Consider the following 24290-nt stretch of genomic DNA (forward strand, 5'->3'; position numbering starts at 1 on the left):
CAGATTCATTAACAAACCTATATAGATAGACTGAACTATGAAAACTTTGTGTAGCAATCAATTACAGGATATTGCTTTTGTCCTTCTGCTAGTACAGACCAGAGAATGAAAAATAAGTGCTTTCTGTTATATCTGTTTAAAAGCCGAGCTCCAGGCATGCAAGATAATGAAAACGAACTAGATTTAAATGCAATAAATGCTGCTATTGCTGAATAGGAACCATGTTGGCTAAAAAATATAATTCTATTGATGTTTTTAATTGTTACAAATAGGCTCATTTCTTAACTTTTTTGCATTATCAGCATTTTAATTAAGAAGTATTTTAGAAGTGTACAAACTGCTGGACAGTTACCCAGCTACAGCTTCTAAACATGCCTTGTATCAGTGCCACGTTGGTTGCTTGTCGTTTGAGAAGGAGCAAAAAAAAACATCAGTAGTTCAAGCTGCAGAGGCGATCACAGAAATACTGTCAGTTATGTAAATGTTGTATTGTGTCCAGAAAGAATGAGGCTCATCGTATTGAATGAACATCACATTTCTTTATTTCACCAAAGACGTGTTTTGTGGCTCAAGCTTGCCACTTTCTTATCTTAATTGTGATACACAGATGTCTGCAAGCAGAGTTACATTTGGCTTAAAAAATGTATATATGAAGGGACTTCGATCATAATGCATAATCAATAAATCAATAAATTCACATATGGAATTGTATGTTTTCTAAATGTTTCAAGGTCCACAGTTAACCATTTTCTTAGCAACTCTGGTTACCAGATACAATGTTTATGTTGAACCTTATATGATAAGTCTATTGATGATTTCTGGTTTACAATAGATACTTTCCAATGTCTATAAACAACATGTTGTCCTACCCCAAGGGGCATCTACTCTGTTTATCTTTGCCCATTGTGATACCTTTTGTACAATGTGAGATATACTAGATTCCATGTGGGGTTTTTTAGCGCATTTTTGTATTTTTATAAATCCTTAATAAAAATACAATTATATAAAAAAAAATGTATATATGAAATGGTTCAAGTAAAATAATTTGATATAATAATAATAATAATAATAATAATAATAATATAATATAATATAAACCTGGCTTAAAATAATGTGATGGTCAGACCTGGTTGATTGCTTATGACCCTGCTCAAAATAGAAGTAAAGGGGTGCAGGATTATCCTGATACCGATCCAGGGGGTTAGTAAATGTAAAGCAGAAAGGATCGCTGCCACTTCCAACCAGCCCAGGTGAATAAACAATGAAGAGTGGCCTCAGCCTACATGTCTCGACCATCAGGGTATGTGGTTTGGTGGAGACATGTAGGCTGAGGCCATTCTTCATCGTTTATTCACCTGGGCTGGTCAGGAGTAACGATGATCCTTTTCTCTTTACAATGTGTCAATTGGGTTTGCAAATGTGTGTGTGTGTGTGTGTGTGTGTATATACTAAAAAGTCCCATTCCTAGGGGAAATCTGTATTCACAAATATATATATATATATATATATATACACATACAGTATCTCACAAAAGTGAGTAGGCCCCTCACATTTTTGTAAATATTTTATTATATCTTTTTATGTGACAACACTGAAGAAATTACACTTTGCTACAATGTAAAGTAGTGAGTGTACAGCTTGTATAACAGTGTAAATTTGCTGTCCCCTCAAAATAACTCAACACACAGCCATTAATGTCTAAACCGCTGGCAACAAAATTGAGTACACCCCTAAGTAAAAATGTCCAAATTGGGCCCAATTAGCAATTTTTCCTCCCTGGTGTCATGTGACTTGTTAGTGTTACAAGGTCTCAGGTGTGAATGCGGAGCAGATGAGTTACATTTTGTGTTATCGCTCTCACCCTCTCATACTGGTCACTGGAAGTTCAACATGGCACCTCATGGCAAAGAACTCTCTGAGCAACAAAAAAGAATTGTTGCTCTACATAAAGATGGCCTAGGCTGTAAGAATATTGCCAAGACCCTGAAACTGAGCTGCAGCATGATGGCCAAGACCATACAGCGGCTTAACAGGACAGGTTTCACTCAGAACAGGCCTTGCAATGGTCGACCAAGGAAGTTGAGCGCACAAGCTCAGCATCATAGCCAGAGGTTGTCTTTGGGAAATAGACATATGAGTGCTGCCAGCATTGCTGCAGAGATTGAAGGGGTGGGGAGTCAGCCTGTCAGTGCTCAGACCATATGCCGCACACTGCATCAAATTGGTCTGAAGCCTCTTCTAAAGATGATGCACAAGAAAGCCCGCAAACAGTTCACTGAAGACAAGCAGGCTAAGGACATGAATTACTGGAAACATGTCATGTGGTCTGATGAGACCAAGATAAGCGTATTTGGTTCAGATGGTGTCAAGAGTGTGTGGCGGCAAACAGGTGAGGAGTACAAAGACAAGTGTGTCTTGCCTACAGTCAAGCATGGTGGTGGGAGTGTCATTATCTGCTTCATGAGTGCTGCTGGCACTGGGCAGCTACAGTTTATTGAGGGAACCAAAAATGCCAACATGTACTGTGACATACTGAAGCAGAGCATGATCCCCTTCCTTCTCAGACTGGGCCGCATGGCAGTATTCCAACATGATAATGACCCCAAATACACCTCCAAGACGAGCACTGCCTTGCTAAAGAAGCTGAGGGTAAAGGTGATGGACTTGCCAGATCTAAACCCTATTGAGGATCTGTAAGGCATCCTTAAACAGAAGGTGGAGTTCTCTAACATCCACCAGCGCAGTGATGTTGTCATGGAGGAAAAGGAAAAATCGCGCTACCACCTAAAATAAAATTTAAATTGTGTACACATCAAATACTGCTGCAGTTCTGATATATACCAAAAGTTATATACTCATAAACTTGACCCAAAGAAAGAACCGCGCTGTCCTAAGAGTGAACTTAGGGTGTGTGCTTCTCCTAAAGGAAATTTAACATATAAAAAATTGTATTGCAATATCAACAAATAGTTGTATCAATACCTCATACCTGGAAAAAACGTTTTGGTGTTAAAATTATACGGACTTTTCTTTAACAATTTGATAATTGGACACTTTATTATTGAGAGTTCTTTAGCTCATTTTTGTTTTTCTTGGTTTGTGTTGATGTATATGCAGTTAAGTCACTGTTTTGTACACATTGTGATAAGTGTGTAAATGTTGTAATTTTGCACCATTTATAATAGATTTAAGATGTGTTATTGCTGTTGATGCACACTTATGATTATAATTTTAACACCAAAACGTTTTTTCCAGGTATGAGGTATTGATACAACTATTTGTTGATATTGCAATACAACTTTTTATATGTTAAATTTCCTTTAGGGGAAGCACACACCCTAAGTTCACTCTTAGGACAGCGCGGTTCTTTCTTTGGGTCATGTTGTCATGGAGGACTGGAAGAGGACTCCAGTGTCAACCTGTGAAGCTCTGGGGAACTCCATACCAATATTGACACTTTGAGCCCAATTTGCACATTTTCACTTAGGGGTGTACTCACTTTTTTTGCCAGTGGTTTAGACATTAATGGCTGTGTGTTGAGTTATTTTGAGTGGATAGCAAATTTACACTGTTATACAAGCTGTACACTCACTAATTTACATTGTAGCAAAGTGTAATTTCTTCAGTGTTGTCACATGAAAAGATAGAATAAAATATTTACAAAAATGTGAGTGGCGTATTCACTTTTGTGAGATACTGTATGTATATATATATATATATATATATATATATATATATATATATATATATGTATATATGTATATATTACCCAATTCTTCATAATTTTACTACCAAATGTGTCTGTGACTGTCTCCCCAGATTGTGCACTTAGACCCGGTGAAAGCAGAAGAAGAGATTATTGCGCTGCCTATACAGACTCCTTATTATGATATCTCAGCATCAGACTGTGAGAAGAGGGTAAGGTGCAAACTGATGTTCCATATAGTTTAAAAAAATCTAAATAAAAAATGAAAAAAAAATCACACGTACATTAATATTCACAGCTTTTGCCATGACACTCAAAATTGATCTCAGGTGCATCCAGTTTCCACTGATCATCCTTGAGATGTTTCTACAACTTGATTGGAGTCCACCTGTGGTAAATTCAGTTGATTGGACATGATTAGGAAAGGCACACACCTGCCTATATATGGTCCCACAGTTAACAGTGCATGTCAGAGCACAAACCAAGCCATGAAGTCCAAGAAATTGTCTGTAGACCTCTGAGACAGGATTGTATTGAGGCACACATCCGGGGAAGAGTACAGAAAGATTTCTGCATCATTGAAGGCCCCAATCAGCACAGTGGCCTTCATCATCCCTAAGTGGAAGAAGTTTGGAACCACCAGGACTATTCCTAGAGTGGGCCGTCCAGCCAAACTGAGTGATCTGGGGAGAAGGGCCTTAGACTGGGCTCACACATGTGAAAATTGGATGCAGGTTTCCCTGCATCCAATTCACATGACAGGTGAGTGTGACCGGCTCTCAATGGAGCTGGTTCAAACAGGTCTGGGTCGGCTGACATCTGCATTCAAAAAGGGTCATGTGCGTCTTTGGATCTGATTCAGGCAAAAATTCTGATCAGATATGCACCTGAACGGTGAACAGGGATACACCAGATCCCATGCATGAACCTGCGGCCGCATATGTGTGAACCCAGCCTTAGTCAGGGAGGTGACCAAGAACCTGATGGTCACTCTGACAGAACTCCAGCATTTCTCTGTGGAGAGAGGAGAACATTCCAGAAGAACAACAATCTCTGCAGCACTCCACCAATTAGGCCAGTATGGTAGAGTGACCAGACGGAAGCCACTCCTCAGTAAAAGGCACATGATGGCCCACCCGGAGTTTGCCAAAAGGCACCGGAAGGACTTTCAGACCATGAGAAACAAAATTCTCTGGTCTGATAAAACAAAGATTGAACTCTTTGGCCTGAATGGCAAGCATCATGTTTGGAGGAAATCAGGCATTGCTCATCAACTGGCCAATACCATCGCTACAGTGAGGCATGGTGGTGGCAGCATCATGCTGTGAGAGTGTTTTTCAGCGGCAGGAACTGGGAGTATAGTTAGAATAGAGAGAAAGATGAATGCAGCAATGTACAGAGACATCCTTGATGAAAACCTGCTCCAGAGTACTCTGGACCTCAGACTGGGCTGAAGGTTCATCTTCCAACAGGTAAATGACACTAAGCACACAACCAAGATAATAAAGGAGTGGCTATGGGACAACTCTGTGAATGCCCTTGAGTGGCCCAGCCAGAGCCTAGACTTGAATCCGATTGAATATCTCTGGAGAGATCTGAAAATGGCTGTGCACCGACACTCCCGAACCAACCCGATGGAGCTTGAGAGATCCTACAAAGAAGAATGGGAGAAACTGACCAAAAATAGTTGTGCCAAGCTTGTAGCATCATACTCCAAAAGACTTGAGGCTGTAATTGGTGCCAAAGGTGCTTCAACAAAGTATTGCGCAAAGGCTTTAAATACTTATGTACATTTGATTTTTTTCATTTTTTATTTTTAATAAATTTGCAAAGATTTCAAACAAACTTATTTCACAATTGTCAGTATAAGGTATTATTGTTTGTAGAATTCAGAGGAAAATAAAGAATTCAATCAATTTTGGAATAAGGCTGTAACATAACAAAATGTGGAAAAAGCAAAGCACTGTGAATACTTTCCGGATGCACTGTATGGATAATATATTCATCCTAAATGAACCTGTTCATGAATGAACACACCTTTGTTACCAATTTAAAAAACGGAATAACTGTTAAGAAAGATGCCACCATTTTTTACCTAGTTACATACACACGCAGTTCAAAAAACAGATTGATCATAGACTGTTTATACTGTATACCCTGTGATCTACAAGAACGTGTCCTGTAGACAAACTCAATTCTGATAAATAGCAAGAGAATCAAAGCAGTATTCTGACTCTATATATATTATTGAATCTAGAAAGAAATCAAATATTTGTCTCTGCCAGTAATATTAAGCTGATGTCAAAGAATCCATTGTTGTCTGTCAGCTGAAGACTACTAAGATCAATGTTTTGTCAGTATGCAATCTTTCTTTCTTGCAGTGACTGACGTGTATTATCAGTCTAACAGCTGATAAATATGTGTACTGTGAAATTAATATTTTACTGATTCAACAGAAATGACTTTATCAAGACATCCTGTTATTAAAGTATACCTGTGGGTGTCAAGCTATTAGACATGATAAGCTGCCTCCATTTCTGGTTTGCGGGCATTTCCTGGCATCTGCATGCATTTTTGAATTTGGAGACAGCCCCATTAGTGTATTTGACATATAACATACTTGTCTTGAGTGACAAGTGAATTATATACTGTAAACATTCAGTATGTCTGATGTCACTGATCAAAAAAAAAAAAACTCCACACCATATAGTAATTCATTAACTGCAATTAAATATTGAAAAACTTTAAAAATCAATGTTTAAAAACCAAAATGAATATTACTAAATAAAATGCCATATATTATGATACAATTAACTTATTTTGGCAAAAAAAAAAAAATGGTATGTGAAGTCTGTTTTTTCTTACGTCTATCTATTAAGGTTGCTTTGCGGTATAAGCAAGGAAGCTGAGACCTCTGCAGTGTGTAAATGTGCTTTTACTAAACAAAAATGCTGTACATACAAAAATATTACAACATTAGGAATACAAATCAAGACTGACAGATATCTAAAACAAGCAAAATGCCTAGCAAATAAACAGCCTATGGTCTTTAATAATAGAAATACGCTTAAAAGTTCCTTAACCTCGATTACTGTGTTCGTGATCTCCAGTGACGAGGGCTCAGTTGGTAGTTATTGGAGAATCAGGCAAAAGCATATTTTTTCTTCAATGGCTACAGATGAGAGTCTTTTGGTGTTAATGCATTATGGAGCCCCCTAGCTTATGGCTGACAACCCCTTTTATGTATCAGGTTGCTTATCATAGTTACCAAATAACAGAAAACATACCTGTTTACTGTAGCTGTAGAGACAATTGACTGTTGAAACTGTCAACACTTCCCACTGTTTGAGGATAGCCTATGTACTCGTTACCAAAACATTCGTTTGATAAACAGTCTCAAACAAACTCAAATAAAACCTGATTTCTGTTCCTGTGAAAACTAGTCTGATGGAGAAAATAATGAATTTACTATATGTAGATATATATATATATATATATATATATATATATATATATATATATATATATATATATATATATATATATATATATATATATACTTATATCAAACGCAACAGAATGTCACAACTTGCACAGAGATAATAAAAATGTCTGGCTAAACAAAGTGTCTTTCCTAGCAACACTAATTAAACCAACATATGAACCCTTTAATTGTTAAACTATAAAGCAATCAAATACATATAATAAAAAGATAGATCCGGTACTGTCATCTAATTGTAAATCATGCGTCAAATTAACAGGTTAACAATACTTTTGGCTGCTGAGCAACAATCAAAGTTATGGGTAAATATTTGTAAAATTAAGAAAATTTTTATTTGAATGGGAAGCTTTGTTGATTTATATGTGCAAGCAAAAATGCGATTGGGTACCCTTTGGAAAGTTAAGCTTTACCTCATTTACTAAGCTCTGGACCAACTGAACTTTCAGTGCACAGTATATTTGCTTTAGCAAATCAACCCCAATTTTTAGACACATTGGCATTTTTGTTATTATACTATCATATAGATGATCTTAAATCTTATCTGTTAATGCCCAAGTTGTACTGAGCCTGGCACTCTCTATATGTATTGAAGTAAATTATCCTTAACTTCCTTAAAGCTGAACTCTAATGCTTATAAAGGAGCTGTTTTACTGATCAAAGGATTTATATCTCTATTGATCCTGGCCTTGGATTTACATAGCCCTGCTTCACAGCATAGCCCTTTCTTCAAGATTTTTTTTATGAATTTGGGAGGTTGCTTATTTGGAGCATTATTGTTAGCAGTAGTGTATATGACAATGTCAATTATAACAGCCAAAATTATGTATCTTTCTTGAGCATCTAGAAATTGGTCCAGAAGTTGAAAATAGACAGAATCCTTTATTGCAATAATAACTCCTTACTTCTTCTTGGGGCTGTTAGAGCAAAATGTATTTGGGAACTTGTGGTATGTAAATTTGGGAGGTTTGTCTATAACAAAATGTGATTCTTGTATGCATATTATATCACTCTTAAATTTAAGTGCATCATTCCAGAGGGCTTTCCTCTTATGTGGGCTGTTGAGCCCTTTTGCGATCAACGATAATAGCTTAAGTTGTGACATTGACTGAGAAAGTAATGATGAATGACAGCTTCATGATAGTGAAGAAGATCCAAGATATTACAGTGCAGCTTCCCTGAGTGTAGAGGCTTCCATATGAGAGGGCAAGTAAGCTTTCTTTAATGGAGGAGGATAAGAATGTAAGCATATTGAACAATAGGTAAAAAAGGGACAACAGTAATAAAAAAAGAAGTTATGCCGTGTACACATGATCGGAATGTCCAACAGAAAAAGTCAGACGGGAGCTTTTCATCGTATATTCTGATTCTATGCCCCATCAGACTTTTTACGTCGAAAATTCTGACGGACCTAGAAATAGAACATGTTCTAAATATTTTCGACAGAACCAACGCATGCTCTGAAGCAAGTACGAGATGGGAGCTATTGGCTACTGGCTATTGAACTGCCTTTTTCTAGTCCCATTGTATGTGTTGTACATCATTATGTTCTTGGCGGTCAGACTTTGGTGTAATTGTGTGTATGCAAGACAGTTTCAGCGTAATTTCCGTCGCAAAAACCTTCAGAGTTTATTCCGATGGGAAAACTGGTCGTGTGTACAGGGCATTAGACGCAGAACAACTTGTGTGCATCAAACTGTACTTTAAACTTGAGGAGAAAGTAACAATTGCCTTCTGGAATCACGAGTACTTTGAAGAATGATAAACCTGAGAAGTTAAACAGTAGCATGCCGAGGGAAGTAAAAGGTCATTTATCCTTGGTGAAGAGGTAGGAGCTTAGTCTGGTTTGGAGTGCCATTGTTGTGGGATCTTTTCTGGAATGGATTTCCCCTGTGGGATATCCTCATCGATGGGCAGCAGGCCCAATTTTTTCAGCAATTTTAGATCGTCATCAATCGAGTATATTGAGTGTGATGTGTTATTCTGATCAATGAGTAACTTGGTGGGGAATCCCCATTTGTAGGTAATGTTGTGGTTGCGTAGAATTTTTGTAATAAGAGTTCAGATTTTTCCATGCTAATACTGTCCCTTGCGAGACGTCTGAATAAAAGAGAATGCCTGCATATGGGTCTGGGAGCGGAGAGTGCTGGTGAGCATATTGCATCAAGAGATCTTTTACATGATAGAAATGTATTTTTGCCAGAACATCTATTGGCAACTTTTCTGGTATATGTGAGGACTTAGGCAGTCTCTGAGCTCTGTCAATTACCAGTCCCTGGTGAGGAATTGTGGGAAGTAGGTTTGACATCAATGTTTTCAAAAATTGTTTTAAATCTTGATATTTTCAGGAATCCCTCTGAATTTTAATATTTTTTTTAATTCTTTTATTTAAAATTTCACAAGTAAAATACATAGAAAACATAAATTCAAACAAAATATGTACAAAAATAAAACAACATTTGTAAAAAATATAATTCAAAAATATATTTTCAACACAAAAATGTTACAATATTTACATAAACCTCCCCCTTCCCACACACAGACCCACCCACAGACCCACCCACAAAACCCACCCACCAAACCCAAAACCCCAAAAGCACATAATAAAGATAACAAGAAAAATTCACAACAACAGAAATAAAAATAACAAAAACATTTCAAAGTAAAATAACAATAACAAGAACATTTCACAAAAATAAAAAATTCCCACCCTTCATTAACGAAAGAACATTAAACTATCCCTACTATATACTGACCCTCTACCCTATCCCTACACAAACAAACACTGTCCCCCTTTCTCCACTCTTGCAACCCATACCTCCTCATACACCTTTTAATTCTCAAATAAAACCAAGGCGCAACAAAACATACAGGTCTCCTCAAATCGACATCACACAACATATATTTTCGTAACACACTCCCACTTGCATACCTTGCCATATACCCTGCAATATTCTCCTTCTCGCTTAATCTCACACACATACTAACATACTTCACCACTGAGGCCGCGTACACACGCGGGGACTGTTCGCCCAACTTTGTCCGCTGAACAGTGTTTCAGCGGACAGTTTCAGCGAACAGTCCGCTGAACAAGGTTTTTCGGAATTTCCGAAAAACTGTCCGCTGAAACTTTGTTTCAGCGAACAGTCCCCTCGTGTGTAGGCTTGTTCGTCAAACTAAGTTCCGCGCATGCTCAGAAAGGATTTACACGCCTAAAGTTATAATGCAGTTTATAGGACGTCGTATTTTTCGTCCCGTCGTACGTGCCGTTCACGTCATCGTGCACGGTTTCAGCAAACTGTTCGTTCGTCGTGTGTGGCCATGTCCGTCCATGCTAATTTTGAGCGGACTGTTTGCTGAAACTGTTTGACGGACAAAGTTGGGCGAACAGTCCCCGCGTGTGTACGCGGCCTTAGAATTCTTTAGAGAGACACATTTTTAAATAAGGAAATATGTAAAATGCTAATTTTACACCACCTTCTCAAACTTTTAAGAAATAATTGCATTCCAAATTTGTGATGTTCCTGTAATTTTTTATTAAACTCACCTGTTTTAACAGGTGCTGACAATATAGAAATCACACTGGCAACCAGTTAAAATAGTGAAAAATGGACTCAAACTTTCTTTTGTGTGTCTCTGTGTGCCACACAGAGCATGAAGAAGAGAAAGAGCAGCAAATAATTATCTGAGGATTTGAGAACAAAAATTGTGCAAAAGCATGGACAAACTCAAGGTTTCAAATCCATCTCTATAATGTTCTTGTGTCTATTGTGCGCAACATTGTCAAGAAGTTTACTGCCCATGGCAAAAGATTGTTTGAATGGTGGATAAAGAACCTCGATCAACTTCCAGACAAATTCAAGCTGACCTTCAGGCACAGGGTACAACTGTGTCAGCTCGCAATCTGAATGACAAGGGGCGCTATGGTAGGGTACCCAGGAGGACCCCACTGCTAACACAGAAACATAAAAAAAAATGATTGGAGTTTAACAAAACTTACCTGAGGAAGCCAAAATCCTTTTGGGAGATTGTGCTGTGGCTAGACAAAACAAAATGACAGCTTTTTGGTAAACGTCCATTATTCTGTTGTTTTCAGAAAAAGAAATGAGGCCTTTAATGCGGGGTTCCACCCTAAAGTGGAACTTCCGCTGATCGGAACCCTCCCCCCCTCCGGTGCCACAATTGGCACCTTTCAGGGGGGAGGGGGGTGCAGATACCTTTCAAAGACAGGTATTTACACCCACTTCCAGGCATAGACTCCCACGGGAGTCTACGCTTCTTCCTGTCCCTGCGAGCTGTCTGCTGGGTCACACACGGGTCCCAGAGACAGCGCGGACAATTCCTATTGCGCTGCGCGACTCGCACATGCGCAGTAGGGAACCGGGAAGTGAAGCCGCTTCACTTCACTTACTGATTCCCTCACCTAGAATGGCGGCGGCAGCAGCCGAGACCCGAGCGACCAATCAATCTCGGCTGCCGGCATCGCTGGACCCCGGGACAGGTGAGTGTCCATTTATTAAAAGTCAGCAGATGCAGTATTTGTATCTGCTGGCTTTTAATATTTTTTTCCGCAGTGCAGTCCCGCTTTGAAGAAAAGAATACAGTATCTACAGTCAAACATGGAGGTTCACTGATGTTTTGGGTTGCTTTGTTGCTTCAGGCACTCAATGTCTTGACTCTGCATGGCATTATGAAATCTGAATACTACCAAAGAATTCTGGGGTACAATGTAGGGCCTAGTGTAAGAAAGTTGGATCTCTGTCAGAGGTCATGAATCTTATGCCCTGTACACACGGCCAGAAATTCAGATGGAAGCGGTCTGATCAGATTATGTTGTTGGAAAATCCGATTGTGTGTGGGCTCTATCTGACTTTTTCCGTTGGAAATTCAGACCAAAAAAGTTTGAGAGGTGGATCTAAAATTTTCCGACAACTAAATCCGATCTGACTTTTTCCGATCGTTTGTAGAGAATTCGGACGGGCAAAGTGCCACGCATGCCCAGAATAAATTCGATGAACGCTATTGGCTACTGGCCTTTACGTAGTTCCGTCGTATGCAATGAATTTCACCGCGCTCAGAACGATCAGATTTTGTCCGACTGTATGTGTGCAACACAAGTTTCGGCCAAAATCTGTCGGAAAAAATCTGACGGATTTTGTGGTCGGAATGTCCGACTGTCTGTACAGGACATTACAGCTGGACAGTGACCCAAAGAACAAGTCAAACACCCAGAAATGGTTTAAGACAAAGCACTGGAGAGTACTGAACTGGCCAGCAATGAGTTCAGATCTAAATCCCATAGAGCACTTGTGGCGAGATCTCAGAACAGCAGTTGGGAAAGAAACTCTTACAACCTGAGAGACCTGGAGCAGTTGGCGAAAGAAGAGTGGTCCATAATTACAGTAGAGAGGTGTAAGAACTCATTGATGGTTACAGGAAGCAATTGGTTTCAGGTTTTTTTCGAAGGGGTGTGCTACCAAATATTAAATTGAGGGTGCCAATAATTTTCTCCAGTACATTTTTGGAGTTTTGCATTTTTGTATCATTTCAATACAAACAAAAGAGATAAACATGAGAGTGACTAAACATTTGTAATTGCAACAATTTTCTTGGTGAAGTGGTGCATTGTTGACAGAAATGCAGTAATGCCAATATTTTTGGCCCTGACTGCATTTATAAATGTGTAATCTACATGTAACTGACTTCCCTGGAGGTTGAACTCTAATGATGCCTCTTGCATGGTAACCCCCTTAAAATGTGTGATTCAAGAGATTCATATACAATATCTCACAAAAGTGAGAACACCCCTCATATTTTTGGAAATATTTTATTATACCTTTAATGTGACACCACTGAAGAAATTACACTTTGCTACAATGTAAAGTAGTGAATGTGCAGCTTGTATAACAGTGTTGCTGTCCCCTCAAAATAACTCAACACACAGCCATTAATGTCTAAACCGCTGGCAACAAAAGTGAGTACACCCCTAAGTGAAAATGTCCAAATTGAGCACAAAGTGTCAATATTTTGTGTGGCCACCATTATTTTCCAGCACTGCCTTAACTCCCTTAGGCATGGAGTTCACCAGAGCTTCACAGGTTGCCACTGGAGTCCTCTTCCACTCCTCCATGATGACATCACGGAGCTGGTGGATATTAGAGACCTTGCACTCCTCCACCTTGAAATTGAGGATGCGCCACAGATGCTCAATAGGGTTTAGGTCTGGAGACATGCTTGGCCAGTCCCTCACCTTTACCCTCAGCTTCTTTAGCAAGGCAGTGGTCACCCTGGTAGTGTGTTTGGGGTCGTCATCATGTTGGAATACTGCCCTGAGGTCCAGTCTCCAAAGGGAAGGAATCATGCTCGGCTTCAGCATGCGACAGTACATTTTGGCATTCATGGTTCTCTTAATGAACTGTAGTTTCCCAGTGCTGGCAGCACTCATGCAGCCCCAGACCATGACACTTCCACCACCATGCTTGACTATAGGCAAGACACACTTGTCTTTGTACTCGTTACCTGGTTGCCATCACACGTGCTTGACACCATCTGAATCAAATAAGTTTATCTTGGTCTCATCAGACCACAGAACACATTTTCAGTAATGCATGTCCTTCGTCTGCTTGTCTTCAGCAAACTGTTTGTGGGCTTTCTTGTGCATCATCTTTAGAAGAGACTTTCTTCTGGGATGACAGCCATGCAGGCCAATTTGATGCAGTGTGATGCATATAGTCTGAGCACTGACAGGACGACCCCCCACTCCTTCAACCCTGCAGCTATGCTGGGAGCACTCATACTTCTATTTCCCAAAGACAACCTCTGGATATGATGCTGAGCTCATGCACTCAACTTCATTGGTCAACCATGGCGAGGCCTGTTCTGAGTGGAATCTGTCCTGTTAAACCACTGAATGGTCTTGGCCACCATGCTGCAGCTCAGTTTCAAGGTCTTGGCAATCTTCTTATAGCCTAGGCCATCTTTATGTAGAGCAACAATTTTTTTGTCTGATCCTCAGAGAGTTCTTTGCCATGAGGTGCCATGTTGAACTTCCAGTGACCAACATGAGAGAGTGAGAGTGATAACACCAAATTTAACACACCTGCTCCCCATTCACACCTGAGACCTTGTAAAACTCACAAGTCACATGATACGTTATGTAGGGAAAATGGCTAATTGGGCCCACTTTGGACATTTTTACATAGTCGAGTTTCCTATTTCAGGAGCACTATGTCACCTAGATGAAGTAGCATAAAGTCCCAAACTTGCAGGAGCCCTATACCCCTGGGTGGATTTCTCAAAGACACAAGACTTGCAGGAGCTCTATGTCCCCTGAGTGAAGAAGTACGTAACCAGTCCATGGGCTTGTTTTTGTTGTTTTATTGAGGAAAAACAACTTGGATGGGTATAAGGGATTATGGGATGCCCAACTTGACTTGATAGAACAACTTGAGGACAAACTTCCTTCACTATGTACACAAAAGGCAGATCCTGGACTGTACTCCCTCCACAGTAATATCAATCTCTAATGGATCATTAGAAGAGTTTCCTATTTCAAGAGCACTATGTCACCTAGATGAAGTAACATAAGGTCCCAAACTTGCAGGAGCCCTATGTCCCCTGGGTGAATTTTTCAAAGACACAAGACTTGCAGGAGCTCTATGTCCCCTGAGTGAAGGAGTACAAAGTTCCAGACTATATGCAGGAGCACTGTGTCCCCTTAGAAGAAAGCGTCAAAATCCACACACATTGTATGTAGGAGCTCTGTGTCACCTTAGTAGAACCTCACACAGTCCCAACACTTGCAGAATATTCCAGCCCACCTGGCTGCCAGACAAAGAGAGGTTAGCTGTGACATGATCCCTGGCAGCCTTTTCCCTTGTATTCCCTGGGGTGTAGAGGTACTTACACTGTACCTTGAACCATGCTGCCTTGGATAAGACTGCTATTCAGGCCTCCTGATGTACAGGTCTTGCCATGCTAGACAGAGCATCTCCTGGATGAGACTGAAGGGTAATGAAGAGCCTTCTCTCCAGCTCCTTCTCCTTCCTTTCCTCAGCTCCAGCCTAGAGGCAGAGCACCCCAGCCCCAGGGTCCTTTCCTAGACCACATGACTCCAGTCTCAGCACTCCATTTTCCACCTGACAACAACCCACTGGCCAGGCTCTTCCATATTTCTGGGCCTGTCCGACTACCCTCCCTGCCTCCTGTCTGGGGATTGGTCAAAACTCCCATCAATAATCAGACTCTGCCTCCACTAGTTTCTAGAAGTTTCCATGGACCTCCAGAACCAGGTGGATGATAGAGGTCTGGTCTACAAAGCCTTCCAGCCTGACATTAAAGGGGTTGTGCATTCTATACATTAAGGGGAAAAACCTTTTGTAGTGCAGGAGCCCCCCAGAGCCCCCTTTTTACTTACCTGAACCCGATCGTTCCAGCGACGGGGACAAGCAGCGTAGCTCTAGCCACTGTCTCGGGTCCTCATTGGCTGAACTAATTTCAGCAGGAGCATTGGCTCCCACTGCTGTCAATCAAAGCCAGTGACATGGGAGGGGCGGGGCCAAGTCCTGCTGTCTGTGTCAATAGACGCAGCAGCAGGACTTTGGAGCACGCCCGTACGAGTACCCCAGGGAATGCAGGTCTCCGTGGGGGCACTCGAAAAGAGGAGGAGCCAGGAGTGTCACTGGGGGACCCCAGAAAAGGAAGATCGGGCCCCTCTGTGCAAAACCCTTGCACAGAGGAAGTAAATATAACATGTTTGTTATTTAAAAAGAAAAAAAAACCTAACCTTTAGAACCCCTTTAAGCTGAACCCACAGGAAATTCAGACTCACACAAACTACTATGAGTCAGCATAAATTTACCTTACCACACTGTACACTAGAGGGTACTACATATAGTTTTTAAATATTTATTTCAAATTTAGGTTTTATAAATAAGCAGTATAAGTTTTCTAAAGAGAAAGCATGGCAAACATTGATTACTTTCAGACTCTCTGTAAAATTTCAAGTCCTCATAGAGCTCTCACAACAGGCAGACAGGGAAGGGAATGAAAGAACACTGGACACTTCTCTTACTGCTCAAGGAAACCTGAGCAAACAGAATATGGAAACCTCAAATGCTGCCCTCTCATTCTGAAATTGCTAGTTGCCCTAGCTGTAATGCTGATGCAATAAGGTTGATTTACTATAGGCAAATAGGTACTTTGCAAGTACATTTTCCACAGATATTAGTGAATGTGGTGAAATTTCACTTTACAGGGAATAAAGGAAAATGAAAATCACAGCAATTTTGCTTTCTTGATTGAGTGCAACTTTCCTTGCAAAGTGAAAGGTCTATTTGCCTTTAAAAAATCCATCCCTTTGTCTCTAATACTTTTAGAGCCATTTACACATAATATATATGCAGATCAGGAATCCTGCTTTCACACTGACTTTCCTGATCTGCATGCATGCTGGGCAACTAGCTTTTTTTGGAAGGAGATCTACAATGCCATCCAAGTATATTTTTTCTCTACAGGTGTCCTATAGGCAGAGTTTGCAATGGTGAAAAGGACAAAATGCACAATAGTAATATTCAGTATTTTTATTTAACTGATTTAAAGTGATTGTAGAGGCTTAACCTCCCTGGCGGTACGATTATTTTGGATTTTAGGTGCTAAAAGCGGTACCATTATTTTGCATGAAAATTTGGCGTTTTATATTGTAGTCCTGCAATTCTTAGGAATAACTCACTTAAATCTGTCCAAACCAGAGTCTAGCAGACATCCCGGGTATAAAAAAGTTTGAAAAATGAAATCATAAATTATAATATAATAAATAATTATAAATAATTGTACCAAATAATAATATAACAATAATAAAAATTATTCAATAATGTAATCAAATCAAAAACACTGAAATTTGCTCAGTTGCAGAATTGTTGCTGTCATTACTTTTCAGTATTTGAGGACGGATCTCCCCACAAATCGCTATCGCTCAATTCTGCGAGTGATTCCAATTTATTATCGCTGTTTTCTAGCTGGTCTAAAACCATTTTTGATGTAAAAGGACAGTTTTGGTTGCTATGGACAATCTCCAGTTTCCAGGCATAAAGAACAGTTTTTATTACATAAAACTGCATGCAGGACACTGGGCAGACCACTAGGGACAACGGGGATGTGAAATATTTACATACAGCAATGTAATCTGTAAGATTACATTATACTGTATGTTTACTGTTTGTTTCACTTTTTGAATTTGGCGCCGATCTCCGTCCCCGTGCGTCGCAACGCTCGCAGGGCACGGAGATCGGCGATGTGATAGATCGAGCGAGACACGGCTCGCTCGTACAGCGGGGAGACAACGCTGGATCTGAAGGAGAAGGTAAGTAAACATCCTCCTGGATCCAGCGATGCAGTCCCGAGTCTGGCTCGGGGATACCGCTTTTGGTATGAAAATTCCACCCCGAGCCAGACTCGGGAATACCGTCAGGGGGGTTAAAGTGGTTGTAAAGGCAGAAGGTTTTTTTTTATCTTAATGCATTCTAGCTTTAATGTAGTTATGTAAAACCTTTATCCCAAAAGGAAAAAAACTGCTCTAACTGATTTGTAGCAGGGAGCTGGCTATCTTACCTGCAGTATTAAAAGACGCTCTGCAACATTGTTGTAATGAGACTGTTTCCCTCTATTGTCAGCTAAGACTCTGTGTCATCATATCCTGTCAGCAGATTGATTACCATTGGGGAGCAAAGCATAAAGAGAATTGTAGTTCCAGCACTCAAGTTTCACATTCAGATTTAACTGTATGGAACTACAAAAGACCAGCATGCTCTGAGCACAGGAAAGGAGAAACTCCATTTTGATTTCCTGAGGAGAATTCAAAGAGCAGAAGGCGGAGGAAGAGATCAGACCTAAGTGTAAGGTGACCAGTAGGGTCGCTAGGAGAGCCTGCTGTTCCAGGACATTTGTTTGGTCCATGACTGCAGGATTGATTGAGGAGGCTTTTACCCATTTGCAGGAAACAGGGACACTGCACCACAGAAGAAGTTAAATGGACACTGTATACACACATCATTGCTGTTAGTCATCTTGCTGACACTTGTAGTGCCACAAGGCTAAAAGGAAAAAGACATCCATTTCCAGGGACACTGTATACAGACACAATTGTCCTTTGACCTTGCTGAGAAAGATCCTGCCTTCTTCACTAGATAATCAGGGCAAGTTGTGTTGTTTGGCCCTGCTATTCAGGAGTTTACATGCACCAACAAAAGTGGCTAGCTGAAGACACAAGTTTTATCTTTTCTTCAAAAGGACTGAAGCTACTAGTGCCATACGGACCCACACACACATATTAAGGGCTCTGTATATGCAGTGGGTGTGTGGGACAGTTTAGCTAAGAAGTTAAGCCATTACATGTTGATTTGAATAAAGTGTTTAAAGTTGGGCCTGTAGTGTCAGGAGACAGAAGAGAAAGGCCTGACACAAAGGCATGCTCTCCTCCTGCCTGGACTCATAGAGCAAACCTCAGTAAAGGTAACCAGTCTGGTACAAATTTCCATATTGTGCTTTATTGCTATTGAAGTGTTTTCCTCTGCTCTTGTGGTTATTCTCAGGTTTTGAATCCCCTGAAGGCAGCCTGAATATAGTATTGAGCTATATTGCTCATAACCATTATTGCTGTTTGTTACTTTTCCACAGAAACATTGCAGTAAAGACAATTTCTGTGTTTTATCATAATGCATGTTTCTCATTGGTCATTGCACTTACACTATTGCCAGAGGGGGCTGAGACTGTTACTGGGATTGAGAGGCAGAGTAACAGAACCAAACATACTTACGCGGCTCCTCGGGGGGTAGCACTACGCGATTATAAAGTATTAGCTGGAGTTTGGCTTCAATTTGTTATTAAATCTAAATCTGCTAGTTCATCAAATGCTGCGTGCACACGACCAGACTTTTCCAAAGACTTGGTCCGGCGGACTGGAATCCTTTGGACAATTCGATCATGTGTGGGCTCCAGCAGACTTTTTCTTCCCAAAAGTGCGGCAGACCTAGAAATAAAACTTGCTTCAAATCTTTCCGACGGACTCAAGTCTGGTCAAAAAATCTGGTCGTCTGTGTGCTAGTCCGACGGACTAAAACCGGCGCTCGGGCAGCTATTGGCTACTGGCTATGAACTTTCTTATTCTACGCCATCACGTTCAAATCCATCTGACTTTTGGAGTGATCGTGTGTGGCCAAGTCCATTCTTTTGAAAGTCTGGCGGACCTCAGCTGCAAAGTCCGTCGGATTGTCCGCCGGACCAAGTCCGCCGGACCAAGTCCGTCAAAGTCTGGTCGTGTGAACACAGCAAAACACTTCCCTCCCCCAGACTGACAATGCTGCTGTCCAAATGTGTTCCCCTGTGCTCTTTCATCCAAATGAGGTGTGTTACTGGCCAGATCCCCAGGTGAAAACAGAGGGAAAAAAGACTAAAAAATGTAATCAATGCAGCCACCGCATCTAATGACTGATAAGCTGCAATATATAAAATTTTTGGTTTTGGGTTTAATACTACATTGAAGAAAATCTGCCATGAAGAACATAAAAAAATCCAATGATGAACTCAGAAAATTCCTTTGAACCCTCTACCCAACTGTAATGTTGAACCTCTTGCTTCAATACAGCAAAGATTTCTCTTCTCTATTGAACATAATGTCTTGTTGCATAGCAACAGGTGCACACATCCACTAATTTATTTGTAGCTATATGAGAGTTTCTTCCCATTTGCTGTGGGGCAAACCTGGAAACAGACTTCGTTCTCTAGAAGAGATACATTGATGATGATTGATGATTTAGGAGAGGGGACCTATCAAGGGTTGTATATTGATATTAAAAAATTATTTTAACTTGTATTCAGCCCTGCAGTAAGTGCGATGGAGGCTATTTTTTAGACTGGCGTATTTGTATTGAAAATAATATTATCCATATGGAAAATAATAGAAAACCATTTGTTAATAAGTGTCACATCTTTAGTACTAGCTATCACTTGTTTATTAAATTATGGTCATATCTAAGAGTCAGTTTATGTGTTTTCGCAGAAACTGTAGCACGTTAACCTATATTAGAGTTTCAGTAAACGCAAACTGTTTCTGTTGTTGGCTCTAAAATGTATTGCTCTGTTTGCACAACATTTGTTTCATTACTATGTTTGTAGATAGTAAATACTTGTCACTTCCCTCTAGTTCATTATTTAGAATGGAATGCTATTCCAGCCGATCCTTTATATTCAGTATTGCCACCCTCACTGCCCATGCTCCAGTTTTCCCCTGGGAAAATTACCAATGTACAACAGACCAAGTCAGGACTTGGGTGATAAGGTCAACTGATTGTGGGGTCTAATCCAATCCTAAGGGATTCTGCCTATTCAGCTGGCAGAAGGTTAATCCTGCATCTCCCAGTAGAAGACATGGCATGGTGGCATGGTTGTTGGTGCCAGACGGGCTGGTCTGAGTATTTCAAAAACTGCTGGTCTACTGCCATTTTCACACACAACCATCTCTAGGGTTTACAGAGAATGGTCTGAAAAAGAGGAAAATATCCAGTGATATTTGTTGTGTGCAGTTGTGTTGACAAAAATGCCTTGTTGTTGTCAGAGGTCAGAGAAGAATGGACAGAGTGATTCAAAATTATAGAAAGGCAACAGTAACTCAAATAACCACTCATTACAACCAAGGTATACAGAATACCACCTCTGAACACCAAATACATTGAACCTTGAAGCAGATGAGCTATAGAAGCAGAAAACCACAATGGGTGCCACTCCTGTCAGCCAAGAACAGGAAACAGGCTACATTTAGCACAGGCTCACCAAAATTGGACAATAGAAGATTGGAAAAACTTCGCCTGGTTTAAATCTCGATTTCAGCTGCATTGAGATTGTAGAGTCAGAATTTGAAGTAAACAACATGAAAGCATGGATCCATCCTGCTTTGTATCAACATTTCAAGCTGGTGGTGGTTGTCTAATGGTGTGGGAGATATTTTTTTTCTGACACTTTGGGTCCCTTAGTACTAATTGAGCATCATTTAAACACCACGGCCTACCTGAGTATTGTTGCTGACCATGTCCATTCTATCATGACTTCAGTGTACCTATCTTCTTATGGCTACTTCCAGCAGGATAATGCACCATGTCACAAAGATCAAATCATCTCAAACTGGATTCTTGAACATGACAATGAGTTCACTGGCCTCCCCATTCACCAGAGCTCAATCCAATAGAGCACCTTTGGGATGTGGTTAAACGGGAGATTCGCATCATGGATGTGCAACCGACAAATCTGCAGCAACTGTGTGATGCTATCATGTCAATATGGACCAAAATCTCTGCAGAATGTTTCCAACACTTTGTTGAATCTATGCCGCAAAGAATTATGGCAGTTCTGAAGGCAAAAGGGGGTCCAACTTGGTACTAGCACGGTGTACCCAATAAACTGGCTGGTAATTGTAGTTAGCCACTTAAAAGCAATTTATAGACAAATGGTTAAATTAAGGGACATTAGTTCCTACTTCATTGGCAGAAAGCAGACAGTTGGAGAATTCATTCCACAAGATTCACTGGAACTGCGAGATATAGCAGACGAATAGGGGCTGAGTGAAATGCCCCAACTGGAGTGATGCTGGCAAATGGTTAAAGGAACGATTTGTAGATGGACTGCTGTCTGACAAGGTCAGATACCCCTTGCTTGAGAAAGACAGAAGCAACCCCATTTGAAGTTTCACAAACTGTAAGACACAGCCATAGCATGTCAGGAGCAGAGACACACAGGCTCAGAATACTCGTTACCATTGTAGGTGGGAAATCGATGGAACCCCCTGGATCAAAGGCAGACAAAGTGGGCAAGATTACAATCCCAGTACTGGTGCTATTGATTTAAAGAAACTCCAAACAGACTACCTCAACTATACATAAGAAAGCCATTAAACTAAAATGCCCCACTTGCCAGGAGTCAAGCATGGGGGTGGGAAAGTAAAATGATTCCCCATGCAAGAACTAAATATGTGGGTAAACTGAATAGATAGAAATCCTTAAATTCACTGGAGGAATCATGGCCCTCAGATGAACCCCACCCATTGTCAGAAATGTACAAATGGGAAGAGATACAAAGAAAGTTTGCCCACCTAATAGAGATGATACCGTTAGAGTGGTGGCCCAGTCCCAGAAAAGTCTAGACTAGTGCCAGAAACCAACTACGGTGTGAGTGAGCCCATCTCATCCTGAGGGATGTAAGAAAAATGTTCACTCAGTTCAGGGGACAAGCATGTGTCTGAGTCTGTTCCAGTTGGCTGAACAAGTCTGCTAATACTGTTTAGTCTTTAAGGTTGGACTGTTTAGTGTGGAAGGGTTGTGTCTGAATTTAACCCCTGACTTGGCAAAAATCTGCCCCACTGCAAGTACTGACCATTGACTTTCTCACACTTGACATGTCAGAAAACAGGTACCATAATGTTCTAGTCACGGTGGATCACTTTACCAAGTATGGGGTGGCAATACCAAACTGTGATCAAACTGCCAAGAACACTGCCCAGATTGTGAGGAAGCGCTTTTGCCTTCCTTAAGGCTTTATGCAAAAGGTACATTCAAACCAGAGACTCTGTTCTTTCAAGAATTGTGCCACTCACTAGACCTTAAGAAGTTGCGCAGTAACCCGCACCAATAAGGCAATGGGGCACGTGAGAGGTTAATTCCTTGACGGGCCACTCACCTATTATGTTTGGGCATCCTCTTGGGAGGGGGAGGGGAGCAAAAACCTATAGGCCACAGTGCCCACAAAATAACTTAAACACATTCTGACTTCCTGGATTCAGGAGTGAAAAATTACGTCTGTCTAAAATCTAGCAGTTTGTTAAAGACTGGTTATCAGTTGAGCTAAAAGAGCTTGAAGCAGACTTTGACCTTCAACCTGAGAACAGAGTGCTAGTCTGATGTAATGACCCTGGCCTGACCCTGGCGTAGTCCAACAACAGCCAATTCTAGGCATGCCAGCCTACTATATACAGAAAGAAGTAACCAAAAAGTAACGAGACAAGTATACCCTGGGTTCCTTGACATTCCCAAGAAAACTAAGTTTCCTAGCTACCCTTCCTCAGCAGCTCAGAAAAGGCTCAGCGGTTGATGCAGAGGTAGCTGGGCACATGATCTACAGTAAGATTAGAGGCCCCTCATCTTCAGAAATGGCATGGATGCAAGGATTTTTTGTGCTATGAATCAATCTTATCATAAATAGCCTTGGGCTATTTGTTTAGCACTTTCACTGGATTGCATGTATGTGGATTCAGAACTGGCGTGCAGGCAGCTAGGCTGGAGCCTAATTGTATAAAGCTTTTCAAGCTGTTTTGCCTGTGTTACAAGAGCTACCTTGGATTTCACTGAGAGGGATACTGTTTATGAGAATAAGTACAAGTACAGTGGCTGTTTGTGTTCTGAACTGTTTTACTGAAGTAGTGATTCTTACCTAGACTTTCTGTTGCTATAGAGTTTATTAGAGGCTATACTGTACAGCCATATGATGCCCTCATAATTGCTATAAAGAATCCATGTTTGTGCAGCTTTCAAAATATATTTTGTATTGTTTGTTCTGCAGTGTATGCAAGCTCTTTACCACCCTAAACCTGTTTTGCATTATTGATCAGATTTTGCAGCTGTGTATTGAAGTGATTATAAAGTCTTGTTTTTTTTACTTAAAAATAATAACTATGTTATATTTACCTGCACTCTTCTCCAGTCCCTCTTTGGTGCTCCTGGCCCCTCCCTCCTGTTAGATGCCCCCACAGCGAGCAGCTTGCTATGGGGACACCCAAGCCGAAGATCCCTGTGTCCATTCAGACATGGAGCTGCGGCCCAGCCCTGCCCCCTTTCTATTCTCATTGACTGACTGACTTTGATTGACAGCAGTGGGAGCCAATGGCACCACGCTGCTGTCTCAGCCAATAAGGAGGGGTGTCCCGGGCAGCCCAAACATTCCTACAATATTGCTGGATCTAGAGGGACCTCAAGTAAGTATTACGGGGCCTGAGGGAGCCTGCTTCATACAGAAATCTTTTTATCTTAATGCAAAGAATGCATTAAA

General features: G+C 40.7%; 1 protein-coding gene across 2 annotated transcripts in view; it reads left to right on the forward strand.

Annotated features, from left to right (window-relative positions):
* Positions 1-24290, forward strand: part of NECTIN1 (nectin cell adhesion molecule 1) — a 440283-nt gene that overhangs the window by 324757 nt on the left and 91236 nt on the right. For both annotated transcript variants that reach the window (XM_077457381.1, XM_077457383.1), the window contains exon 8: positions 3820-3918. In XM_077457381.1, the coding sequence (XP_077313507.1) occupies positions 3820-3918 (99 nt within the window). The remainder of the gene's footprint in view (positions 1-3819; positions 3919-24290) is intronic.

Source organism: Lithobates pipiens, unplaced genomic scaffold, assembly GCF_037356315.1.
Source record: "Lithobates pipiens isolate NorthernLeopardFrog02 unplaced genomic scaffold, aLitPip1_a1.2 Scaffold_27, whole genome shotgun sequence".
NCBI classification, from domain to species: domain Eukaryota; kingdom Metazoa; phylum Chordata; class Amphibia; order Anura; family Ranidae; genus Lithobates; species Lithobates pipiens.